At 37.6% G+C, this 24,715-nt stretch overlaps 1 protein-coding gene across 11 annotated transcripts in view; it reads right to left on the minus strand.

Moving 5' to 3' along the window:
* EYA4 (EYA transcriptional coactivator and phosphatase 4) overlaps positions 1-24,715 on the minus strand; it is a 144,121-nt gene that overhangs the window by 11,437 nt on the left and 107,969 nt on the right. For 7 of the 11 annotated variants that reach the window (XM_031060833.1, XM_031060837.1, XM_031060828.1 and 4 more), the window contains 7 exons: positions 22,892-23,034; positions 22,607-22,750; positions 21,630-21,709; positions 21,066-21,246; positions 15,445-15,581; positions 13,982-14,065; positions 5,920-6,009 (listed from right to left, as the gene is read on the minus strand). In XM_031060833.1, the coding sequence (XP_030916693.1) occupies positions 5,920-6,009; positions 13,982-14,065; positions 15,445-15,581; positions 21,066-21,246; positions 21,630-21,709; positions 22,607-22,750; positions 22,892-23,034 (859 nt within the window). The remainder of the gene's footprint in view (positions 1-5,919; positions 6,010-13,981; positions 14,066-15,444; positions 15,582-21,065; positions 21,247-21,629; positions 21,710-22,606; positions 22,751-22,891; positions 23,035-24,715) is intronic. The other 4 variants (XM_014308914.2, XM_031060834.1, XM_031060838.1 and 1 more) reach the window with 2 other exon arrangements.

The raw sequence follows: 24,715 nt of genomic DNA on the forward strand, positions 1-24,715 counted from the left end.
GTGGCACTTGGGGACACGGTTTAGTGGCGAGCACGGTGGGCTGGGCTAATGGTTGGACGAGGGGATATTAGAGGTATTTTCCAACTCGAATAACTCTGTGCTCACCACAGGCTTGGTACAGAAGAAACGAGCTGTGCAGGCCACTGGCTGCACCAGGAGGTGGCAGCCTGTGCACGCCCACAGCTTCCTACTGCCATCGACATCTTTAAAAGAGTAAACTTCAACTTCTACACAGTGTGAATTACCAGTTAAAACAGACCTTCAGAAAAACAATATGCAATTTTGGGGTGATTTTTAGGAGTAAAATTATCTTAATTGTAAAGCCCCCAAAATTGTAAGTATCATTTACAGCCTTCCTAGTATACCAATACTTGAAAAATCACATAAACCTTATTTTCCTGCTCCCTAAAAGCAATTGATGGTGAACCTCAACAGGCGCAAAACTTATGTTAAGTAGTTTGGACACTTATCAGGTTCTTATTTTAATTTATGTGAGTGCCTTTGGCTGGAAAATCACATATAATCAGCAATCCTACAGAACTTGATTATTTCCTGGCTTTGGAAGGGATGGAAAGAACTTGAGGGAACAGAGGGACATTGGAAATATGAATTCCCCTCCAAGATGGTTTTACAATTGGACAGCTATCAAATATCCTTATCTGCACAGTGGTTAGAGCACGAAGATAAGAAATTGTGGTGAAAAAAAAGCTAAATATGTAAGCCAAGCCATCATGCATTATATAACTGTTTTCAGTAGTTGCTGGAACTAACATCTTAACCCAAAGACACACCTGAAATTCAGTGTCCATTTAAGCCAGCACTTAATTCAGGCTCTCTATGACATGCATGGTTATGTCCTTCTAGGTTTCCAGTCTTTGTCTCATAACAGTGGTAAATTGTACAGATAAAGGATAAATCTGAACAGAGGAGTGATTTCCCAATGTGTAAGCCACCAGTTCCTAGAGTGTGAATTTAGGGAATTATCATTTCATCTTTCTACTTCCTTTGCTTTGCAATGAGCAAAAACTTAAGAGACTTCTACTTGCATGAAATAAGCTGTTAAAAAAGAGGCAATTATGTATAAAACAAATACATATAATTTAATTTTCAAATACATAATTTCATTGCATCATACAAGCAATCATAATCTAAAATATTGGGCCAAAGCTAAAAGAAAGAGTTACCAAGATCAGCTTATGTGGTTTATTCCATTAAGATAGGATAATAGAGCTGTGTTCAAGGAACAGGAATGAAGCATTCTTCGCCTCACTGGAGAAATAAAATTTTTAGGTCAGTCTGAGGAGATTATCTTGAGCTGTAGAATATTTTAAAGAAGCTATTTTTGGATGTAAATAGCAGATGAAGAGAGAAAGTAAAGGAAATGTGGCAGCTGAAATAAAGATTAATTTCTTTATCTTTATTCATCATTTACACTCCAGAAAAAAATGGAACTATGCTTCACTCAGTGTAGGATAGGAACGCAAAAATCAGAAAAAAAGCCTACTGGGAAAAATTCTGACTGTATTTTGCAGCATCTGGGCAATATCTGGCTTCCTAATCACCTTCACAGATTTTCCTGGAACTTGTAGAAGTTTTAAGTTAAAAATCTTGTGGATATGAAGGTATACTAATTAAATGGAAGGCACACAAAAGCCTTGATGGATAAGGAGTGTCTGCTGTTGTTTGAGTTTTGTGAAGCCTTTCAGCTCCATTGTTCCAGCCTTGAAAATTCTAGATAACTGTTCTGCTGATCATTTCATTATTAAGTTAAATGTGAGTAGGCGGCAAAGGCTCAGCTGTTTAATTTTTTTTTGCCTCACAGTTGGTTCATTGTGATTCTGTGACTGACTCCAGAAACAGGATGAGGGGACCATGCAGTTTTCTGATTACTCATCCCCTTGTCCCTGCAAGAAGGTTGTTAATATAGGAGTTAACATATAAGTTATATAGGAGATCAAACCCAACAGCACTCTCCAGCTTCCTCTTTTTCCCCCCTTCCTCTTCTCCTCCAGATGTATAGGTCATCTCCTCTCTACATGCTGACACATTTTCTGACCAGCAAACAAGCTATCTACTTCAACTAAAATGCTTACCTTTTAAAAATTCACTTACATGATGTGAAAAAATCTTGCAATAAAAAAAGAAGGTAGTTTGAGCAGATTTGAGATAGTTCCCTACTTTTCTCAAAAGAAACAGGAAACTGGTGGCACAACACTACGTCTGAGCTTGCTTTTAAATGACAACAAAGAGTTATGGGAAAGAAAGCAAGCTCTCTGTCAACTTAAATGTTAAGGTAAAATACTTTTCACATCAGCTACGGTACTGGTTAAGCTCAAGTCACAGTGGCTGTCAGTGCAACATCAAAACTAAGAAACATAAAAATGCATTTCCTATTAGAGCAAATGCAGGAAAAGAATCTAAGTATAAAATCTAGCTTTTGTTTGAAGCAATACTAATTAAAATGATATCTGAATGCAGTCAATTCTTTGCAACAATTTTTAGAGCCTGAAAATTTGAGAGTAAAGAATCAGTACATCATCCATAAAACTTATCATCTTGGACCAGACAATAATTTCACTATCCAGTAAAAACACTGACTTACCAGGCTGAACACAAAACTGCACTATGCTTTCTTAGGCTATACTGAAAACCTTTTTTAATATATATGCTTCAGCCTCTGTTAAAACTAGTCTTGCCTGCCTCCCAAATTCTGAGACTTACCTAAATCTTATTTTTAATTTCTCATTTCTATTTTTAGTGAGAAAAAAAAGAGGACAAAATCTCCTTTAAAATATGATGGGATAATGATAAAAATTGAAATATAATTCAGTTTGTTTGAAATGAATACTCTTTTTTTTCATTGACCTGAGAGTGGAGTGGAATAATGGAGTTGGAAGATTCATGTCTGAATTACTACCTTCATTTTGCAGAAATTGTTTTTTTGGTGTGTGTAATAGGCCTTACCAACATTTCTAAATGCTGTCTTGGAATCAATACTGAGATATGAAGAAAATCTCAAATTTATTCCTTACCTGGTTGAAAAGAGAATGCCTTAGTTTGGCCATTATTATAAATCTGAGTCCCATCCCTAAGCGTTGTTTAGGCACATGAACTTTCTGGAACACCAGACTCTTATTTTCATGGCAAAGCACCAACGGCCCTCCCAAGTGATACTTCTCAAGCTAACTAAAATTTATACCCTGAGAATGCAGGAGCTGGAGAACAGCCTAGCCTGAAATAAAAGTGCAGCTTGGTTGATTAGAACATGGGTTACTGGGTTGGCAGGGAGTGTCTCAGCAGATCGGAATTTCTGCATCAGCAGTCACTGCAGTGACACGGATTTGCATAGAGGAAGGAAAACTTTCTTTTTGTATGTGACAACTTCAATAACTTGGTTATTATTCCTAGAACCTGCTATGCAGTGTTTGTAACCAAGAAAGACAGGAAAAAAAGAAAGCTTAGAGGATGTATTGACTGGAGTAAATATTACAGGTACACAGGTTCAGTAGTACTTCACAGTTGTCATGTCCAGGCTGAAGATGAAAGCAAGACAGAAGGTATGGGACCTGAGGGCTCACCACTGAAAAAGTGACATGATGAACAAATGGATAAGCAATCTATTTGCCTAGTGAATAAAGGCCTGTCTCATTTCCTCCAGTGAGAACTGAAGGTCTCGTGTCTTGATGGCCATGATCATCAGCAGCTCAGCACTCACTTCTGCTCCCCTGGGGGAGGACAGAGAGAGAAAGACAGAGAAAGAGAGATGGGGAAAGGAGGGGAGATGAGGGAGAGAACCCAAGTCAGACTCTGGGAATTCTCAGAATTCATTACACATTCATTATGCAGATGCACTTTAATATTCAGTAATGGTCATGTGCTCTGCAAACAGATTTAAACAGACAGGTTTACCCCTCAGAATATTAAAGGATTGTCATATTTGGGCACTTCGTATTTGCTACAAAGACAGAAAATTGCTGGTCTTCTCACACACACTGAAATGTATGCATACAACTCATTTCAGCACATGAACTTTGGAATTTTGGTAATTTTGTAAGAGAGTTGGTTTTGAGGCCAAGATGAATTCTGGGCCATAAAGTACTAAATTTCTTGTAGAAATTGAGATTATTAAATATATATATATAAATTGCTTTTAATCAAATCAAACTGATTGATTTACGAGACTCTCTAAGACAGCTTCCAAGTAGTATTTTTTTATTTATCTAAAGTTGGGAACTGTTCAAGCTCTGGAATGAGCTGGCATATGAGTTTTTGGACAGGGTTATTAAAACTATCTTATGAAGATTAGCCAAAATATAATGATCCACCTATGACAGTCGAACTTGTGATCTACAGACAAAATAAATAATGAGAGAAAGGAATAAAGTTTCAATGGCCATAAGCAAGAATAAAGAGGTATGGAAAGAGGGCAAAGCTCCATTTTGCTGAACTCTTCCACTAGAACTCAGCCCAACATTGAAGAACAGATTCTACAGAATGGCTTTAATTTTGTTCATGCCACATAAACTCTGAACATGCAGGGGAAAAGGTCTGCTCAAAAGAAACTTAAGAGATGTTTTGAAAAAATTTGGAATCTCTCCCTGGTACAGGGCACCAGAAGGAGACATTCACTGACTGTACTTGTGTTGTCAAAAGATGCCTCTCTAGAACTGCAATAAAGCACAGACTGAGAAAGGCAGGTCCTTAGAAAGAGTCCAGGTCTTACTTTCTTTGGTTTCTGCTGCTGCAAGTAGGAAGTGCAGTTCAGGTGTGAGGTGAAGTAGATTCTAGTTTCTTGACTTAAAAAGAGCTAAGAATAAATGAGATCTGCAAGGGATGATGAAGACAACCACAAACTGGTACCTTCTGCTTTTCTTACTATTTTCTTGATGAAGGAACAGAAGACAAAATCAACATCCTAGTGGATGGAAAATTTTCACTTATCTTTATTTTGTCTATTCAGTCACCAGAGACCTTTCTCTAGGATTCGAAACAAAACCTCAAAGTCTTCCAGCTCCCATTTATGGCAAGTATCTGTCCATGGAGGGAAATCTGGGATCTATTCTCAGTAAGAAAACAACCATTTTAGACCAGCAGGAGGTCTGAAAAACCCCTGGGTTAATTTGAAAACTGTTTTTTACCCCGTGTCTTGACACACATGGTTGTAGGCTGTCACTGTCTATGTTAACAGATCTGGGCTCTTAAGAGTGAAATAAGAAGCCTGTGAAGCTCAGCTACAAGCCTGCTTCCCAGACCACGGTCCCTGTGAGAATCCATCCATGTCCTTCTGACAGGCGAGCTGCCCACAGAGGGCACTTCCTAGGAAGAGGTCTCTGCCTTTTCTGACCAATTGCCAAATTATATTTCCTGGGTATATTGTGACAATACATTGATTGCCTGGTTACCTTGGGAAGAGAAATCACTGATCAGAACATCTATCACAGTCCCAGCTTTCTGATGCTGCATTCTCTGAGGTAAATGAAGAATATTCTACATTTGAACAAGTAACACAGGCCTGTAACCAAAAGGCTGCTCAGATATGTTAAGAGAAGAACAGTCTCTTCTGGTCAGATGAGGGCACCCACTGAAAGCAAACGAATATGGAGAGCTTCAAGAGAAGAACATGAGGCATGTATGTTACCATCCTGGAGATGACAGCAGATGACAGCTTTATGCACATGGAAACCAAAAAAGATGGACAAAGAAAGGAATGGGTAGTTTGCAGACTCTCTCACCGAGTTTCACAGAAGGACTCTGGTGCCACCAGAAGTCAGTGCCACTGGATAACCTCTCTCTGATTAGAGTATGACAAATCCAAAAACTACACAGCTAGAAATGTCACACACAATAAACACTAATGCACAACAAAGCCACTAAGTTCAAAATCAGGAATACCGGTACTAGCATTCCTTTGACTCTTACCTCTAAATCATTAAAAAATAAATGTGTGTCAGCAAGATTAAAAATCATTTCTTCCATTCGTAGTCCAAGGGTCACTGCCATGGGTGGATCCTTAAAAAACAAAAAAACAAGGTTAGCTAATTACATACCTCTAAGTTATATTAGAATTACTTTAAAATTTGATGTATATAAAGTGTTTGGAAAAATTAACACTGTAAGAAATTTTCCTGAAATCCTTTGAGTATTAAGATATTTTAATATAATCCTGTAATAAGACACTGCTGAACTTCTGTTTGTGAGAAAATTCAGAGAGCTGTGGATGTTGAAAAATCAAATTTTTTAAAGCCAAGCAATTTGCAACCTGGCTGAGCTGACATGAAAAAGTCTGGTGGCCATAAACATATACATAAATAGAAACATAAACAACTATAAAGAAGACTGGAAATAAGAATGGCACTTTTCATAAAAGATGTATGCAGGAACATATATTCCTGTGAAAAGCATATGTAAGTTTGTTGTTTGCTATAGATCATCCCTTCATTGCTGATGAAACACTGGAATCCTGTCCCTGGATAAGATTTATTCAAAATGTGGCATTTATTTGTAGGTCGTCTTTCATACTCTCAAATTGCTCTGCCTCAGCAAGACACCACAAATCTCCTGATCTGCAAGAACACTGTCTGAGAGCATTAAGCATACAGCTAAGGCAAGGTAATGAATTCAGATTTTCTAGGTTTTCTAGGAGAGAGGTAAAGCAGATATGTGTTACCTTAGAGTTGGTTTAGAGTAATGGTCTCTGGTGCTTTGCTGACACCTAGTAATTAGTTCGATTGTTGCCTTAATCATCTGCCTGAGCTTGTAGGGTTCCATTAACTTTTTTATGCTTAACACAACTGCAGCGGACTTTTAAAACCCATGTGGTCCTCTTCTCATCAAAATATGAAAAAAATATTTCATCATTTAATCTCTGATTGACATGAACATATTTTCAGAAATCCCTTCTTAAATACCTTGAGATTTAAAGTCTAAATATTTACCAGCTTGTAGCAACAAAATCTCACAAAACTTCAAATGATCATTTGTTAGCATTAGGATGAAAGGCTTCCCAAACAGGATCAGACACTCACTACTCCAGGGCTTTGCAATGACGGAATAAAAGATGGCTTTGCATTCAAGCACTTAATAACTAATGGTAAAATCTGAAACACTGACATACTTTGACTCTTGCTCATGGAAAAGGCATACTTGAAGGGGAGAATAGTGTCCAAGAAGTTGTAACGATCCAAAGTTATACCCAATTCTCTGGCAGTGAAAGGAAATATTTTTATGTAGACCCTTGAATTGATCTGGAGTACCTTTCAGAAGCCAAAAACAAATGCAGGAACAGAATTTTATTCACTCTGTCTTCTGTAGTAATGTTAACTGGATTTGAAAGTCACATGGCTGAAGGCAGCACCAAGTGCAAAGGTCAGATTTCCAAGAGGATGATTAAGGAACACCATTAACAGATTAGCAAAACTCAGGTTAGGCTCTGAGAACACAAATCACTAAAATACCCAGGACTCGCGAGATTCCTCATCAAGCCAAAATGCTTTTATCAAAATGTCATCACATATAAACACGTGTTTGTCTCTTTCATTTGCATTTTCTGTGCATTGTAAACTATAAATCTTTTCTCTCTAGATACAATATAGCAGAGAGTATTTGCAATACACTTTTTTACCTCAATCCCATGAACACTAAAGCATGTGCATAATTTTATGCACAGGTGGTAACTCATTATTATTTATATAACTTATTCACTGGAGTGCTTCCAAAGCTGGAATCTCAGACATTTAATTCTCAGCCTCTTTTTTACCCCTTCCTGGGTAGAAACAGACTTGAATGTAGAAATTTCCTATAACGTTTTCCGTTATAATTTGATTTGTTTTTACAGAAACTACCAACTATGTATGACAATTTCCTGCCTTGCCTAGTATAGTTGAAAAATGTAAATGCAACAAAGCTCTTATGATTTTCTTATTAATAGTACTTTTGTAACCAGTTATGCCTGACTATTACTATTAAAATTATATTTCCTACATTCCTGTTTTGACGAAGGCATGAGAAGGCTATTGCTAGGTATGGTATGTAAAATAAAATAAAGCAAAGCAAAGGGAATCCATTTCAGCTTAGCATAAAATCACTCTGGATCTCCCTGTACAACTTCTGCTAGGAAGAATTGCTGGAATTGAATTCTCAAGATATGAACAATTCTTCCTTTAATAAATTGGCCAAAATTTTGCACTGCAACTGTTTAACAAGAATTAAAAATTATGTTCCATCCAGCTCTTGCCAGGTTAAGTTCTTTCCTTCACATAAAAAAATAGACAAGAAAGCAGATTTTTAAGGGTCTTGTGGCTTTATAGTGTTTGCACAATATGGAGGAACATGACAATCATCATTTTACTGTCTTTCAGGCTGAAGCAGAAGTTACAGACTGATTCAAGTGGCATACAGGACTGAGTGTTGAAAAGAAAGCAAGAAACTTGAAGTTGATACAAAACTTAGCACAGCAAATTGAAAAACTTAGTAAGAAGCAGACTGAATTTCTGTCAAAATTGTATTTTGTGCTACTCTGCACAAGCACACACAATAGAGGAAAAAAGGATTAATAAAAAAATCTGGAAGTTTTCCCCAGTTAATTCACAGAACAAAGAACAACTCTTTGGCCCACAGAGGTATGATGTTAGCCAGATATCATTAGTGTGCAGAAGAATCAAGACCAGCTACAAAACTTCTGTACACCTAAATACAAATTACTTTAGCTATGTTAAGATGAAGGCACTAAACTGGAGCCAGACTGTCTGTCTGTGGACTTCTGTACCAGACTGGTCCATCCATTGGAATGCCTCCTGGGAGACTAGATAAAAATATCCTGGGAGGACCAATACTTAAATGTTTTGATCAAGTGGAGAGTAACTGGAATAAAGCCCCAAAAGCTCAGTGTCCATTAGTGGAAGAGATGTATTTAATACTGTCTTGGAATGTCAGATTTCAGCACATGTTCAAAATAATTTCATTTCTTAGGAAAAAAAACTGCAAACACCAAAGTGACTTTAATAAAACCTTGGAAAACGAAGAGATAAATAGACTGCCAGGTAGATTCATTGTGACAGGAATTTGGATGCATGAAGCCTTAAAAATAAGCAAGAAAACAAGCATAATTTTAAGAAGTTATTTTCAATGGGTGGCTGTCCTGCACGGACTTAAAACAAAACTGGCCTCGGGAAAAAGTGGAAATGCTAACGTTAAATACCAGTATTTTAGCTTAAAGAGACTTCTCTATATTATGTAGGAATCATAGGGATTCCTAAGATTCAGCCCTCACTCTCTCATAGGGGACACTTGTCCCAGGAGAAATGCATGTGGGTGGTGATGGAGGAAGAGAACACATCCCTTCTTGGTAACCATAGCTGGTGGCTGATGAAGGAAAACTCACGTACTCCATAGGGAGTTTCTGTTCCATGCTCTCTAGAAGGCAGAAGGAAAACCAACTCAGAGGTCTCAGACAAGGAGGGAGTGAATGGAGAGGATAACTGGAGGTGATGAGAGATACACTATTAATACAGGTGGACAAGAGAAAATTGAGGACTGAATTTGGGAATGTCATTATGGGTGTTAATGGTGACAAAGCTTTTTTGTTTAATGAGCAGACAAGCAGACAGCGAGCAGTAAAAAGCTTCTGAGCCCTTTCCAGAGAAGTGCACAAGGTTAATGAGGCTTCCCTGACAACTTTCTGTCATTTGCAATGTTACAAAAAGAATGGCCAAATACGATCATCAAGTGTGGATTTGTTTTGATTTTTGCACTTGGAAATCACATTCTCCGTCTTCTAAGCTCACAAAGGAATTTTATTCTTCTTCTAAACAGTTGCACTTTGAGTCACAGCATTAATCTGGGAATCCTTGCCCTCTGGATTGACCTGGGAGAAATGAATAAAATATAAATGCTTGGAGCTAGAAAAACTCCAGCTTAATCATCCTTCAACCAGCAAGAATAACCGGAATGCAATGGAACAAAGAATACACACTGTTCACAGGGAATAAGAATGTACCTCATAAACTTTTAAGAGATGATGACATCTCCTAACAGATGTCCTGTCACATCAATAAATGCTCACTTAAGAGCTCAGCATTGTAGAAAACCTTATCTGTCAACTGGTGCTCAGCTGCAAAAACCATCATCATACAGACAAGTCATAATGTAACAGCTCCAATGCCAATGTTCACAATTTGCTACTGTAGTAAGTAATTAAAAATAGAAGTGTACTGGTTTCATGAAGTACAATGCATATGAGCAAATGAGTGGAAAAGTGAGAGGTGATCTTACTGCTGGAAGGCAGCACAGCTTTCCTGAAACCTAACACAGGTGTAGTGTAGTTTTTTACTGTCTTTCTATGTTAGCCCAGTAGAATAACCAATATACCAAAGCCAGAGAGAAACAGCCACAGGCAGACAACAGCAAGACATGGAATATTGTCCTGGGAAAGCTTTATATTTTAAATGCAGAAGTGATACACTGGCCAAATTCTGGCCAAATCTCTCCCAGTTCAGTTGGGTTTAAAGCTATACCCTACTGGCACCCAGATAAGCAGCAGCAATTTGCCCCATTTTTAAAGAGATGCTTACAGTTGCATCCTTCAGCAAACCACTAATTCTGTTTTAGCATGGTTATTATAAAATTTTGACATCAAATAATTATCCTAGAAAATTTTGCCATCATTCCATGCAAAGTGCTAAACAAGGAGAGTGTCCATTCTCAGCTTCATAAATCCTTAGGTGTAAGTCAGAAATCTGCTATTCTCTTGGCAAATACACAACCTGAAACTTGCCTACTGGATCCAGGCCTTCCAAATAATCTCTGCTAATGAAAGCCCTCCTTGCCTAAGGAGATGCTGGTTTGACTTCCCTTTTTCTCTTCCACTCCAACCACTTGTTAAACTGTAGAAATCTTTTGAAAGTGTTTATTTCCAGATACAAATGCAGGTCTCCAGTGCTTCTGCACTCACATATGGATCCCTATGCCAGGCCATAATATGCTGCACCTCCTCTCACTGCATCCCTGTGCAGCCTGAACTGCAGCAAAACAGAGAGATTAAAAGACTAATTCCTGATTTTTTTTTTCACCCAGTACTCAAAAAACCAGGAATAAGCTGGTGAAAACAAGGAATGAAAGTTTTTATGTCAATGAGTACATGAGAAAGAACTGAAGGTGAATATTCTTGCCTGTTTGTATATCCCCAGTAGCTCTAAACTCAGCATCTCACTCCTTCTAAGTATGAAGTGAGAACACTTGGTATAAGAAGTTGCCTTTCCTCAAAGCAATGTTTGCTTTAACAACACACTATTCTCATGTAAAAAATTAAAAATGGGAGAAGGGAAAAATTCTGCTTGTCCTGCAAGTTTTTTTTTTTTTTTGTGTAGTTTCTCTTATTTGTGAGTATCTTGACCATTTTATACAAAATGGGCTCATGAAATATATATGGAAGAACATGGTATTCACAGCCAAGCATCTGTGTGACATTAGATGCCTTTACGCTTTAAAATCAGACAGTTAAAAAATTTACTATCTTCACTATTTTACACTACCGTGTTTCTTTTTTCATTGTAAGGCAACAATTTTATACCACCTTTCCACGACAAACTGTTCTCTCAAAAATTTTGAAAGACCTATGTGATAACAAGACTTCTGCTGACAACATCACAATTCTTGGAGCATTTACTCTCATAGCAACCCAATTCTCATAACAATCCCATCTTCAGTCTGGATTAAGACCTTGCATACAGATGGAAATCATATGCAGAAAAGATAAGCACCAAATGTGCTAAAAATGTCATGTACCAGAGCTTAGTGAAGTCTATCTGTGGGATCTTCCATTTCTAACCTCTTAGGCACTTAGGCTAAGACACATCCCACCTTAAATTTAGGCAACTCTACAATGACATGCAAAAGCTAAAACCTACCCATTATGAGCTCTTCCTGTATTCCCTTTCCTACTGCTCTAGCTCCCTTGCTGTCAACAATATTTATATTTGACTTGCACTGGTAATAACTCATCACAGAAGTTCTATGTAAATATGGCAATGGCAGTCACCGCAGGAAGGAAAAAGTCTACTACTTTTATTTTATAGGGTCTGGAAATGACCTACTTGAGTGGATGTCACCTATCAGTATCAGAAAAAAAAAGAGAGAGAGAAAAAAAAGAAAAAGAGGATTTTACTTAAGAATTCTGTAATTCTGCACGCTTTGCTTCATTGCTATCCATGGCATTTGACATTTGTTTACTGATGTTGATCTCAGCAGTATAACTACATTAATTTCACTAACCCTTGAGACACTTTTGGTTTATGTAAGACTTTATCTGCTGTCAGTACTACTATCTGTTAATATGCCATTACTAATTTACCAAGAGAAATTACATTTCTGTTGCTGTTTCCAAGACATTTTTCAAAGTTATCCACAGATGTTTTGTGAACTACAAGATGTGCTCTGATTTTTAAAACTATGTGTTACAGTTGATTACACAAATATCTAAAGGGCACAATCAAAAAAGACTGAAAGGAATAACTTTATCTGAAAATAACTTTATCACTGTGACAATTCAGCAAGTCCTGTGGTAGTCTATGGGCTACCCTCAAAGTGATACAAAAGTTCATGTTCAGCTAGGTTTCTCTCTTGTTTTGATAACTATTAGTTGGAAATGGTTCTGACAAAGTCACTGTTGTTACAATGTCTGAAAAAAAGCAGTAGAAATTTTTTGACAGAGTACTGAAAAGTGCACAGATCTGGCACTGGGAAGCTGCAAAGCAAGGAAGGCTGATTTTTATAAGACATGAGTACCTATCCTTATCTTAGAATTCCAGAAATTCAGATTTTGCACTTGGCCTGTGCATTTTCCTGTTAACTTTCTTTTTTAATAACCAAAAGAGGTTGATTGCATGGAAGACTGGCCTCTCTCTAGTTACAATGCACAGATTCTGGCTTTGGACATTTCTAACCCATTGGTAGGGGAGGGGGTTGTGAAAAGCATTTCTGTAATGTTTCTCACATCCTTTTCTCAAGCATCTGATTCTGGCAGGAATAAAGATGCTGAAAACATGCTAAACAAGCCCCACATCTGAGACAACATGGACATGATTTTGCTCTTAAAAAGAAATACCTTTGCATTAATTTCACTTGAACAGCACAGCACAGAGAAAACAATAAATGTACACACTGACATCCCCTTCACCCATTTTCCTCCTTCCACATATTTGTTTTGATTTTTTGTTTTATCCAGGCCCTTAGCTCTACTTCTCCCTTTAGTCTGCTCCTGTTGCTACACACCAGACTCTTCTCACCTTGTCCAAGCAGCCATTCCCTGGACTCCCAGCACCAGCTCTGGAGCTCCTGCAGTCTGCCGCTGCCTCTCTTTGCCTCCTTCACTCTTCTTCCTGCTCTCCCACTCACTGCTCTGTGACCTGAACTCCTTTTGGACTCATTGGAGGGGAGAGGATGCTTGAAACTACTTGGGAGAGGGTTTCACTCCCCAGCATTATTCACCCCAGAACGAGCCAAGGGAACCAAAAATTCAGTGAAAAAGGTGGGGAGTCAAAGAACAACATCTGCAGCTGGCATTGAAATAAGTCAGACTCTTACTCATCCTATTCATAAATTTCCTGGTAAATTCACCCAACAGCCCAGTTTATTCTTTTTTCCTCTACTGTTCCAGATCCTGTCAGTTTTTTCCATTTGTGCACTTCATCTATTATCTCCCTGCAATGTCTCTTCCAATGCATGTCAGGAACCTCATCCTTGTTCCTCTATAAATTCTCCTCTTATTTGCAGCATCTGCTTCAGCCCTGCCTCATGTATTGTACTTAGGGGCTGTGTCTCATTCCTCGCCTAGACTTCTTCACAGTAACCCTCTGAAAATGGGGTTTACTGTACACTTTACCTAACTTCACCCATAAGGGCCATAGAGAACACAGAGATGAAAAACATGTACATAGTCAGGCCAGATAGCTGCAGTGAATTGCCACAAGATGCACATCTCACATACCTTGCCATACTTCTGTGCATAGGATCCTGTAAGCAGCGAATGAAAAACTATGATTGTTTCATCCAAATCCCAAACAAATACACGCTGAAAGCAGAATAGAGGAAAATATTATTGAACAAATAACATCATAGTCCCACCAGCACACCACTCAGGGAGGCTAAAAGTCAACTGAGTCTGAAAGTAGAACCAAGTACTTATTAAATGAGCAAGTTTTCTCTGAAAATCAGCAGTAACAGTGTATCATGCATGGTAAAAAGTCAAAAGGCAGTAACTTTTTAACTCTTCAAATATTTCTTATTTGCTCTCTAAAAAGCTTTTCACAAAATCTCTATAATAGAGATTTCAGAAATGTGATTGGTGGTCAAACATAACTGTTAAGGATAAACAGTACTTTAAGATACTTCTCTGCAAGTCTTACTCATTCAAGATTTTTTTTTATTTCTACTGTGTAACTAAAATCTTGGGTAAAAGCGCTATATGCCACTGCCATATAGAATTGAAACAATACTGTAGGATAAAACAGATTATTTTAACTCAGTTTCATTCGTTCAATTTCACTTGTTTTGATTCTCAATGGTAAAAATAAATTAAAAAAAAAAAAAACACAACCAACCAAAAGAAACCCTGAAATACAAGAAGTTAGCGTTTTCACTGGAAAAATTAAATCCTTTGAAGAGAAAAAAAAAAAAAAAGAAAAAGTAAGTTTCTGTATAAAAGCAACAGCATTTACACTCAGTTCCCAGCCCTGAAACCCACCCTGTTACCCCAGCAGCAGCCCTATGGCCAGCCAAGTCCCAGCAGCAATTTTGTCTTGTGCTGTATCCAGGGCTGGTCAGTGAGGGCAGGGCAGTGGGGCAGGCCAGGGCTGCTGGCTCCCAGCGCTGCTCTGGTGGCAGCAGGGGACACACAGGCCTGGCAGGCAGCACAGCCTGGTGTCCCTGGTGCCACAGCTGGAGTGTCACACACACACACACAGGCACTCTGCTTCCTCCTGCTGCTCCTGCCACTGCAAGGCACAGCCATAACTTCACTGAGGTAAGCTGCCTCACTGAGATCCGCTGATATAACTTACAAACACAAGCACAAAGTAGTGCCTAAATATTTAAAATGCTATGGCCAGGTGATCCTGCATATTTCCATTGCATCCATAAATACATGTAATTAAGCTGAGAGATACATTTGAGATCTCCTATTTCAAAAACTGAAAGAAAATGTGACACTTTTGAGTACAGGCTTGTGGTTCTATTGCACAAGAAAGTGACAGACATGTAATGCAGAACAGTAAAGTCTCACTGTACATGCAGATTAAAGCAGCTACTGCTCTCTGTTACATTCAGTTAGTAAGACTGAATCCATAATGTCTTTAAAATGCTTTAAGCTATTTTCACAGCTGCAGTATTCAGCATTTACACTTCATCAGAAGAAACTTCCACGTTAACATTCATCAATTACCACAGACATACCTCCAAGTCACTGTCCGGAGGGGGTGATGGATTATTCTTCCGCCCTCTACCCCGAGACTTTGACCCAGAACTCCTACATGTTCTCTCATCAAGATCTTTGATTGGCGTGGAGGGGCTCTGCACTGTGTCAAACTCTCCTGTAGAGGTAACCATTCATGTCAAAATTAGTGCTGGGTTTTTAAACAATCAACTTTTTTTTCCATACATGTCTGTATGCCAATGACAAGAGACATGTAAAAATGTTGTATAAAAAGAATGATAATGTGGCTTCTCTTATGTAGATGGGATCAGCAGATGCCACACACACACATTTGGCTTTACCAACAAAACACTATAAACCTTAGCAGAATAAGACAAAAATTAAAATTACACACATACATGTGCATATACACAAATACACATGAGCCCAGGCAAAATATCAATATATCCAAGACAGAGGTATTTTAGAAGTCATACTAATGGTTTCTCAAAACATGAAATGCTTTTTAATTAAAGCAGTTAATTTCCCATGTTTTCAGTTCAGCTAGACTTGTTTCCAAGTCCTGCTTTACTTTTACCAGAACACACTTTGGCACTAATCCACGATCCAGAACAGCCAGGCAGCCTCCAGTTTCATGTCCTCCTCTCATGTCACCTGCTCTTTAGTAAAGTTCACTTTTTTCCTTCACCATACCTCAGCTCATAAATTGTCAGAGGAAAGTCCTAATATTAAATGTAATATTACAGTTAGTACCTGAAAGAGCATGAGTTGTTGTGTTCTGATTGTCTTTCTCTAAGCATGAGGCTTTGTGGACTGTCACAGAGATGTGCTGGAAGGGCCTTTGACCTGATATGGCATAGATTGTCTTAACCACACTCAAGCCCATCCCTGACTTATTCATTTAATGAAGCTTAGCATCTTCAGCTTTCAAAACTTCTAGCAATAAATGCAGTTTGGCTAGGTTCCCGAGTGCTAAATGATAAAAAACCCTCCTTCTTAATTTATCCTATTAATAATGATTTGGTTTTTCTCCAGAAAAGGAGGAAAGGGTACATCTTTGATCTGACATCTAGTACCCATTTTGATTCAAGAGTGTCCTTGAGCTGTCTGTAATTGAGCATTCCTGGGCCACAGGTAATATTTGTAAAAAGTGCTCATGATGGCAAATATGCAGAATAAATTAACACTTGGTACAAACATTTCCCAAAAATCATCTATGGTGCATCTGTTTTTGAGTTGGAATCTGATTTTTTTTTTAATTTTCATTTTTACTAAAGAGCATCACTAGGTGTCCAGCAGGTGAAGGAGACTGATTTTTCTTCTCTCTTCTGAACTTGCAAGACCACATTTGGAAAAATGTGCAGTTTTGGGTCCCCAGGTAGAAGAGAGATACTGTCAAACTGGAGTTAGTCCAGGTGAGGGTCACCACAACAGTGAAGGGGGCTGAGCATTAGTAAAAGAGGCTAAATGACTTTTCATAGAGATATGCAGAGAAAGGACAGGACACACAGGCAGAAATCCCTAAAGAATGGGGAGAGTAGACAGTTCTTGTTGACTACTCATTTCTATTCCTGGCATGGTGTTGATGTCAGCAAGGTCACAGCAGGCAGTGAAGCAATCAATAAGGATCACATTATCTTGGCTCTTCATAAGAACAGCAAAATGTACTTGGGTAATTACAAATGTACAAGAAGCATCCAAATCAGAATCCCTGTGCAGCAAAAACCTACAATGGCTCCAAAATAAGTTCTGAGTGTGCAAGAGCTCTGTGCAAAAATAGTTTCCTAGATTTTTCTGATCGAGTGGAAAAAATGTACAAAACCAAACCCCCAGAAAGAAAAAACAAAATCTAAGAAAGTGAAGATGAATGTTTACATTCTTACCACAAAAGTCTTCTTATTTATAACACTTCAACACATTACAACAAAATCAAGACTCATTTCCACAGTAATGTATTAAAACATCTGTTCTCAATGACTGTGTTTATTCTAATCTACCAAAAAAAAATATTAAAAAAACCCTCCTCTTCTAAATCTTCTCTGAAATTACCCAACAACTGAAGTAAATAAATCAAATTTTCATTTAGCATTAGCCATTACCAGTTGCTCTAGGCTTCTGCTTGGGACAATGCTGTACAGGATTGCATAATTATCTATTAATCGGTACTGTAACTAATCGCTGTTCCTTGTAAAATCTAGATATTTAAAGCCAACTTTATTTCATTACACTAATCTCTAAATCAGAATGAGCAGCTGTCTCTTACTTGAATGCAAGGTATGCATCTATTTTAGAACTGCAGAAGTCAGTGGTGCTTGTTTTTTTAAACAACTGTAGGCTTAATTGCTTGATTTGCTTTTTACCTACAGCAGTCTAAAGGAGAAACTGCACTTTTCTTATCCTCTGTTTGCTTTAGAAATGAGGTCAATGCTGACAAAAAGAAAACTTATTAAAAATTCAGCCCTGTAACATAAAAGAAGGTGAGAAATTCTAGTACCAAAGAGTATTGAAAACATTAACATCATTAAGAGCTCCTACTGCAGCTTATAATAGACAGAGATTTTTATTACAATGCTTGAAATTTTTTAGCTTTCTCAATATTCAACACATGTCTAATAAATATACCTCATAGCCTCTTCCCACTGGGACTGTGAGCAGTGCCAATGATCCAAGAGAACAGGAGGAAAATGTTAAAACCAGAATATTGAATGACCTCCTTATCACAGATGTTCTTACACATCCAATACACTTGTCCAATATGAAGCTTTTCATGCTGTGGAGACTTTGCAGCAGCTCCAACTAGAGGACAGGGAATTACAGCACCAAGTTACAAAGGGAATTACACATTACAAATGGAGGTGGTCTTTCATATTTAGGACATTATTTCCCGCCTCTAGTTCAATGATGTGAACATCCCCTCCTCTGTGTTAAAACATGGTTCTATGACTTAAGAAGGAAAAAAGGAGTTTGTGCAGTCTGAATAAAAACCTGATGCTGTCTCCCAGAGAAGCTGCAAAGGATGACTTCATTGTGGGTACCAAATTAATCTTTGCTGCATCCCAGTAATGGAACGGGAGCTAATACCCTGTGGTGATTTGCCTCCCCTAACCCTGGATATATGATAGCAAGGTGCCTTCACAGGAAGCTTTTATGCAGGCCTGTATTATCTGCTTGAGTTTTATTTGCCCCAGATTAAATGTACTCATGTATTCATCAAATATACTCAAGTGTACTTATCTCCTGAGACCTCATCTCCCAGTCCATCTGAGCTATCCCTATTTGAGAGGAAGTGCCCTAGGGGACACCTATTTATCTCACAAATACTCTGTGGTAATGAGTGCATTTTGAAAAATCTTAATATAAGGCAGGTTCAACGCAAGCTTGGAAGAGAAGTCCCTGGTTTAAGTAGCTGAGTGTTACACAAATGTGGAATGGATGAATTGCTGAGCCCCTTCATACCTTCCTTATGGATTGACTTTTGTTACATATCCTTACCAGACAGAGCAGCCAGAAGACAGCTTCAACATTACAGGCCGGCTTTTTTTTATTTCCTGACTTGTAGTGTGTTATTGCTTGCCATGAATAGCAGAAAGAATAAAGTCTGTTTCAATTTTCATCTAATTTTCTTTACACAGTCAATAAATAAAATTGTAGCTGTAGTTGTAGTATTAATTCTTGATCTGATGGGGATTTCTTATGCAAATGAGTAATCCCATATGTGCAGATAGTACTAGAGGTTTTGATTAGATATTTGAATTAACAGCTAGTAGAGATGCCAGAAGACTTAAGTGCCTTGCTGTGTTTAGTCTCAGGTTTTTGTTGGAGTAAGTCTTAAGGACTTGTTTGACAGCAAGTGGACACAGTGGGTGCTAAAGAACTGCAGTATGATCTATGATATCTGAAATTATCTCCTAGACACTGCCCCTCACCAATGGAAATTTATTTTTACTGTGACACAGAAGGGCACAGGCATGTCATGCATTCACAAAGTGGGTGTTTCACTCTCAGCAGAGGGACACATGATCACTGCAACCCTTCACAGAAATAAGGAGCAGATGGGGGTGGATTTGTTAAACTCAGATGCACAACCTACTTAACAAGAGAACAACTTCATATGCTTAAACAATCCACAACCAAGAAAAACCTCTACTGTTTCACAGATGTGAAGCCTTCAATACTTTTTCAACATGTTCAAACTATTTAAGATTCCTTTCTTTTTGCCAATTCTATTTAATACTAATGGTACTTGTAAAAATACATGATACATTTACACAGCATTTCTAGGAAACAGATACCTAGGGGAGAAACCACATGGGAAACAGATTTTTTCAAATAAGAATATGAAGGAATAACAAAGCAGCAAGTGAAAGTACACAGGACATACACAGTTATCAAAACACGTAACTTGTGAGTACACGCCATACTCCTTTAAAAATTCTTTACATATGATTTGTGCCTGCTATAGATATCCTCCAAATGTTGAAATTTCACTTGATTTCACATTGCCTTTAGGTTCTTCCTAGATTTGCATTCTGAGACTACTGAATAACATTGCACTTTTCATCAAAACTCAAGGGAATATGTATCTCCCTATCACTCTTCCATATCCATATCCATATCCATACCCCCCCCCAAACATACACCCACAAACACATGCACTGTTGCATCTTAAAAATCAACCTGAGGAAAACATCTGGGTAGAAAAAATTTCAACTAATTTAGTTAAAATTCCAGTATTATTAGCAAATTCAATAAGTTTATATTATGTGTGAGTCCTTGCTTATACTTTTCTACTCAGTTTACCTTTCCTTTATACAAATTCATTACAATAATACATTAGTCTTTCTACTGTATTTTTCAATAAGTTGCTGCAGTTGTTAGGAAGATCTATGCAATAAGGTGATTTTGTGACTAAAGCACAAATTCCTCCCCTCTTCAGAGCCTAATCCAAAAGCCAGTTTGTTAGTCTTTTTAGAAATGGTAGACACTGCCCACACCAGATGAGTGAAGCTGGTGCCCTTGAAAGAGACTGCTCTAAGAGTGCTGAAGAAAAATTAAAAACTGCCACTACCCTCCAGGGATGTCCTAGGAATGCAAATAGCAGGCTACTGTGCTGTGGTGGCTGTGCACAAGAGGGCAGGGCTGGGCAGCCAAAGGGAGCCTCCTCGTGTCTCTTGTTAATGCTCTTCCTGCAAATTCAACTATTCCAATACAATTTTTCTTTGTGGAGCTAATAACTAATTTCTCTATTCTTGGTTACTTAAATTAGTGAATTAGCAAGCGTGGCTTGTACACATTTGAATAAAGCCCATGTGCTCTTGCCAGCATGGCTGAGGCATAATAAAATTAAAAATGGTATCTTGTTTAAAATTCTTCACAGCAATACTTCAGAATGTGTAGGTGGAAACAGCACTGTTCCACTGCCAGTGATACAGACAACCATCTCAGTCTGCAAAAAGCTTTCTTTAATTAGCAAACAAACTGGTCAGGTTTCCTAACTAAACAGTAAAATAACTTATTTTGGGTGGTTTACATGATAAAGTTTTCTATGAGGCACGAACATAAAATATCAGTATCCATGCAAGCTGAATATGGAAATCTTTTCTTTATACAAACAGCAAATAAAATAAAAAATTGTTTTCACCTGAATGTAGATCTGTACCTGGTTGACTAGCCAAGCCAGGGAGAGAGTCCTGTAATTGGTAGGTTGATGATGATGAAGTACCATCAGCCGTGTTGTTTGAGGTCATATATGCACCATATGTTGATGCTGAGTAATACTGTGCATACTGATTTTGGCCAAAAGCTGTGTATGAAGAATAATCCTGAAACAGCAGATGCAGCAGAGCACTCAGTTAAGGACAGTAATGAGTGAATTTTTTCCCATTAAATATTTCTAACTGCACATTCATATGACTTTTGCTAGTGCTTTGAAGGCTTTGTTTAGCTTTTTTTTTAATTTAAGAATATTTTGTGTCTTTTAATTTAAAGATATTTACTAAAAGACTACACAGAAGGTGCTGAAATATTTAAGTGCTAAAATATGTAACTAGTCTTCCAGTAAGATTTTGATCATTTTCCACAGAAAATAGCATCAAACCACAGTGAGTCTCATTCAACATAACCGATCTAAATTAAAATAACATGCTATCTCTGGAGTTATATAAGTCTTTTTGTAACTGGCAAATAAAAATGGCAATATTCATACCTGTTGTGAACTACTGAAGTTTGTAGAATTTGAAACAGAATTGTTTGAATAAATAGTGGACGATGGTGTGAAACTAGAACCTAAAATTAAGAAATAGAATTATCTGTGAGAACTTCTTAGTGAATCAAAATAAAATTCTAATTAGAATATTCCATGCTAAGATGTAGAGGAATCAGAACAAAAAAACCACCACTTTTATTTTCCACTAGAAGTATAAAGCATTGTAATGAAACTTTAAAAGAAATTAAATACTTCCATGTATACAGGCATACATTCCTCTCCACACCATGCAAGAAAGGTATCAGCAGTAAGTCATCTCACCAATTTAGCAATATTTTTCAGTTGATTGCATTCTCATCTCTCCTCAAAGACTGTCTTTCTCTTTTGCCTTCATTTCTAATACTTTAGTGTTATGTTTGTGAAACAAAAACCTTTTTAAAATACTATATCTGGGTGTTTTTAATCAATCTGTAATGAAGCATGTCCTTGTTTTCAACATAAATCAGATGGTTCATATTGCAGTTTGTAATATGCAGAAGATTAACCGTTATATAAGAAGCTTAAAAATTATTCAAATAAAATAGGTTATCAATGACCAGAGGGTAATCAATGAATTATTAACTGAATAGTAAATGAAAGAACAAATATCAATTAAGGAGAAATTCTAAAAAATTATGTTAGTCCAAGGAGAAACAAGTATCACATTATGTCAGGAACATTATGTATCAAATTATACTCAGGAACATAAAAAACAAGGAAAGGAGACTTTTATATATTATTAAATATAACAAGTGCTTCCAGTCCTGCCACTAAAAAATTAGTGCATTTCATTCCACTATAAAATCCAAAAGAAGGCTCAAGTAGGGACTGCATTCCATGCCCAGATCTGAAGTAACAGATGATCAAAATGACAACACATATGCCTATTACCACTGGGAAGGAATACTTAGCTTTAAATTTTAGAGGTGGCTACTCACCTGGCATCTGGTAGGAGTAGGGTGTTTGGCCTGGCTGTGGGGTGGAAAACCCTGGGCTGTAACTGAGGCACCCGCTCTGCAGAGGAGATTGGGTCTGCGAGAGCCCACTTTCCGTCTTGATGCCTGGCAACATTACACCCAAATCTGTATAAGAAATTAATTTTCAACTGATTCTTTAAAATATTTTGTTACGGTTGGGAAAACAAAAAAGAGAAAGCAAAAATGGCATTGCAGTCGGCATTGCTTTTATTTGTAGGCAAGGTAAAGTAAGAAGTGGTCAAATACCGTAGGTGGGTAAGCTGTAGGGCTGTCCTGTCTGTGAGTAGGCTGTGTACACCGCGGGCTGCTGCATTCCCGAATACTGCGCTTGTCCGGCATAGGCAGACATTGTTTGAGCTGCTGGTGTAGAAAGAATGTGCGGATAGGGCCTAAATATCAGGAAAAATAGCATTACTGTGGCAACAAATACTTTGTATGTTGATTCAAGCAATAAAGTAAAGAAAAAGTTTTAAAGATGTCCAAAGGCAGTTCATTATTCTGCCAACTGCTCCTCTTCTGGGATTTACTCCATCCCCCACTGGAATAAGCTGAAAGACACTGTCCCACATTCCCCAAGGCACAGTGAATATTTTATGCTGTCCCATCACTACAATTTAATTCTTAAGCTACTATGTCCACTCTTAGGTGGGCTATGCCACTGCTGCATGTCTTTATATGGACTTAACATCTTTCAGCCGAGATCAGAACGCTTCAATTAGAAAAGCCCCCCCAGGTTTTTAATCCAGTGGGGGGAAACTTGGACTAGAAGAATAGAGGAAACACAGAGATGAATGCTGAAGCTAGTACATTATGTCATCTGTGTAGGTTCTGCTTCAACAGACATGTAGCCTCTAGCTTCACTGGGAGATGGATCCTACCCATGGAGAGCAGCATAAAAAATACTGACACCAGTACTTTGGTAACCAGATGGGCTTTAAATGTTCGGAAAATATGGGCTACGAAAATAGAATGGAAATAAAAATGGTCTTTTACTTGTGAACACTGAGGTTTTATAGAGAGATTGAATAAAATCAAGTTTAAATTTTTTGCCCTCCAGAGTTGCAAAAATATACAGAGAAACATTTTTCTTGGATTGTTTTGTAAGTCAAGTAAGACTTTATGGACCAAGAGTTGAATAAACACACTCTGCAGAATTACGCTAACTGAAACCTGGCCATTAAAAGCCATGACTAAATTTCAGATTCCAATTTTTAAATTTTTTTTCTTTCTAATTAATTCAGTACAGTTGGCAGCATTTACTATCAGAAAAGGATTACTCATTAATTTAGATGCCAAAAAGTTGTAACAGTAGATTGAAAATTCTATTAAACCTTGTAATGTATTCAGCCAAAATACCTAATATAGTTTGCCAAAACCTGTTCAAATTGGATGATGGCTCTTACTTTAGGCACCTAGTTTCTGTATTAATAAATTTGGGCTACTATCATAAGATTGCAAATTTATTAAAAAAAAACAACTTGAAAGAGCTTAATTGGCTCTTGAATCTTTAGATTCAATGTTTTCTCTGTACCAAAGTCACACTGATAGCTGTATCAAATAAATGGAAACAAACAGATGGCATACTGGAATCAAGAACCCTTGTACACAGGACAAGCAAACTAAGATACTGCCAACTGCAGCAGTTTCATATATCTTTGGTGTTTCTTCCTAAAGTTCCCACTCCTGGATTTGTGTGATTGCCCAAGAGTCAGTTCCCCCCACCAAAAAAAAAAAAAAGCATGAAGAAATTTTCTATTTCTAACAACATCCGTTGGCTTAAAAATAATAAGATTAAAAGCTAATCCAATTTATTTGATTTTTAAATCTTATGATATCGGAGAGGGACGAGGAAAGGGTGGTTCATGATTGTGGAATGTTTGGAAGCGTTTGGCAATGCTGGCCTTGGAAGGGTCAGGGACAGGGTTACCCCCCAGTATGCAACCTGTGCATGCAATTGTGATTTCTATATATAAACTGACTTCTCCAAAATATATCTGTATATATTCCCTGCACATGCTGTTAATATGCTGATGTCTGAGAATGCAACAGTCTGATTATTTTACTTCTGTT

Source organism: Geospiza fortis, unplaced genomic scaffold (assembly GCF_000277835.1).
Source record: "Geospiza fortis unplaced genomic scaffold, GeoFor_1.0 scaffold217, whole genome shotgun sequence".
In the NCBI taxonomy this organism is placed as follows: domain Eukaryota; kingdom Metazoa; phylum Chordata; class Aves; order Passeriformes; family Thraupidae; genus Geospiza; species Geospiza fortis.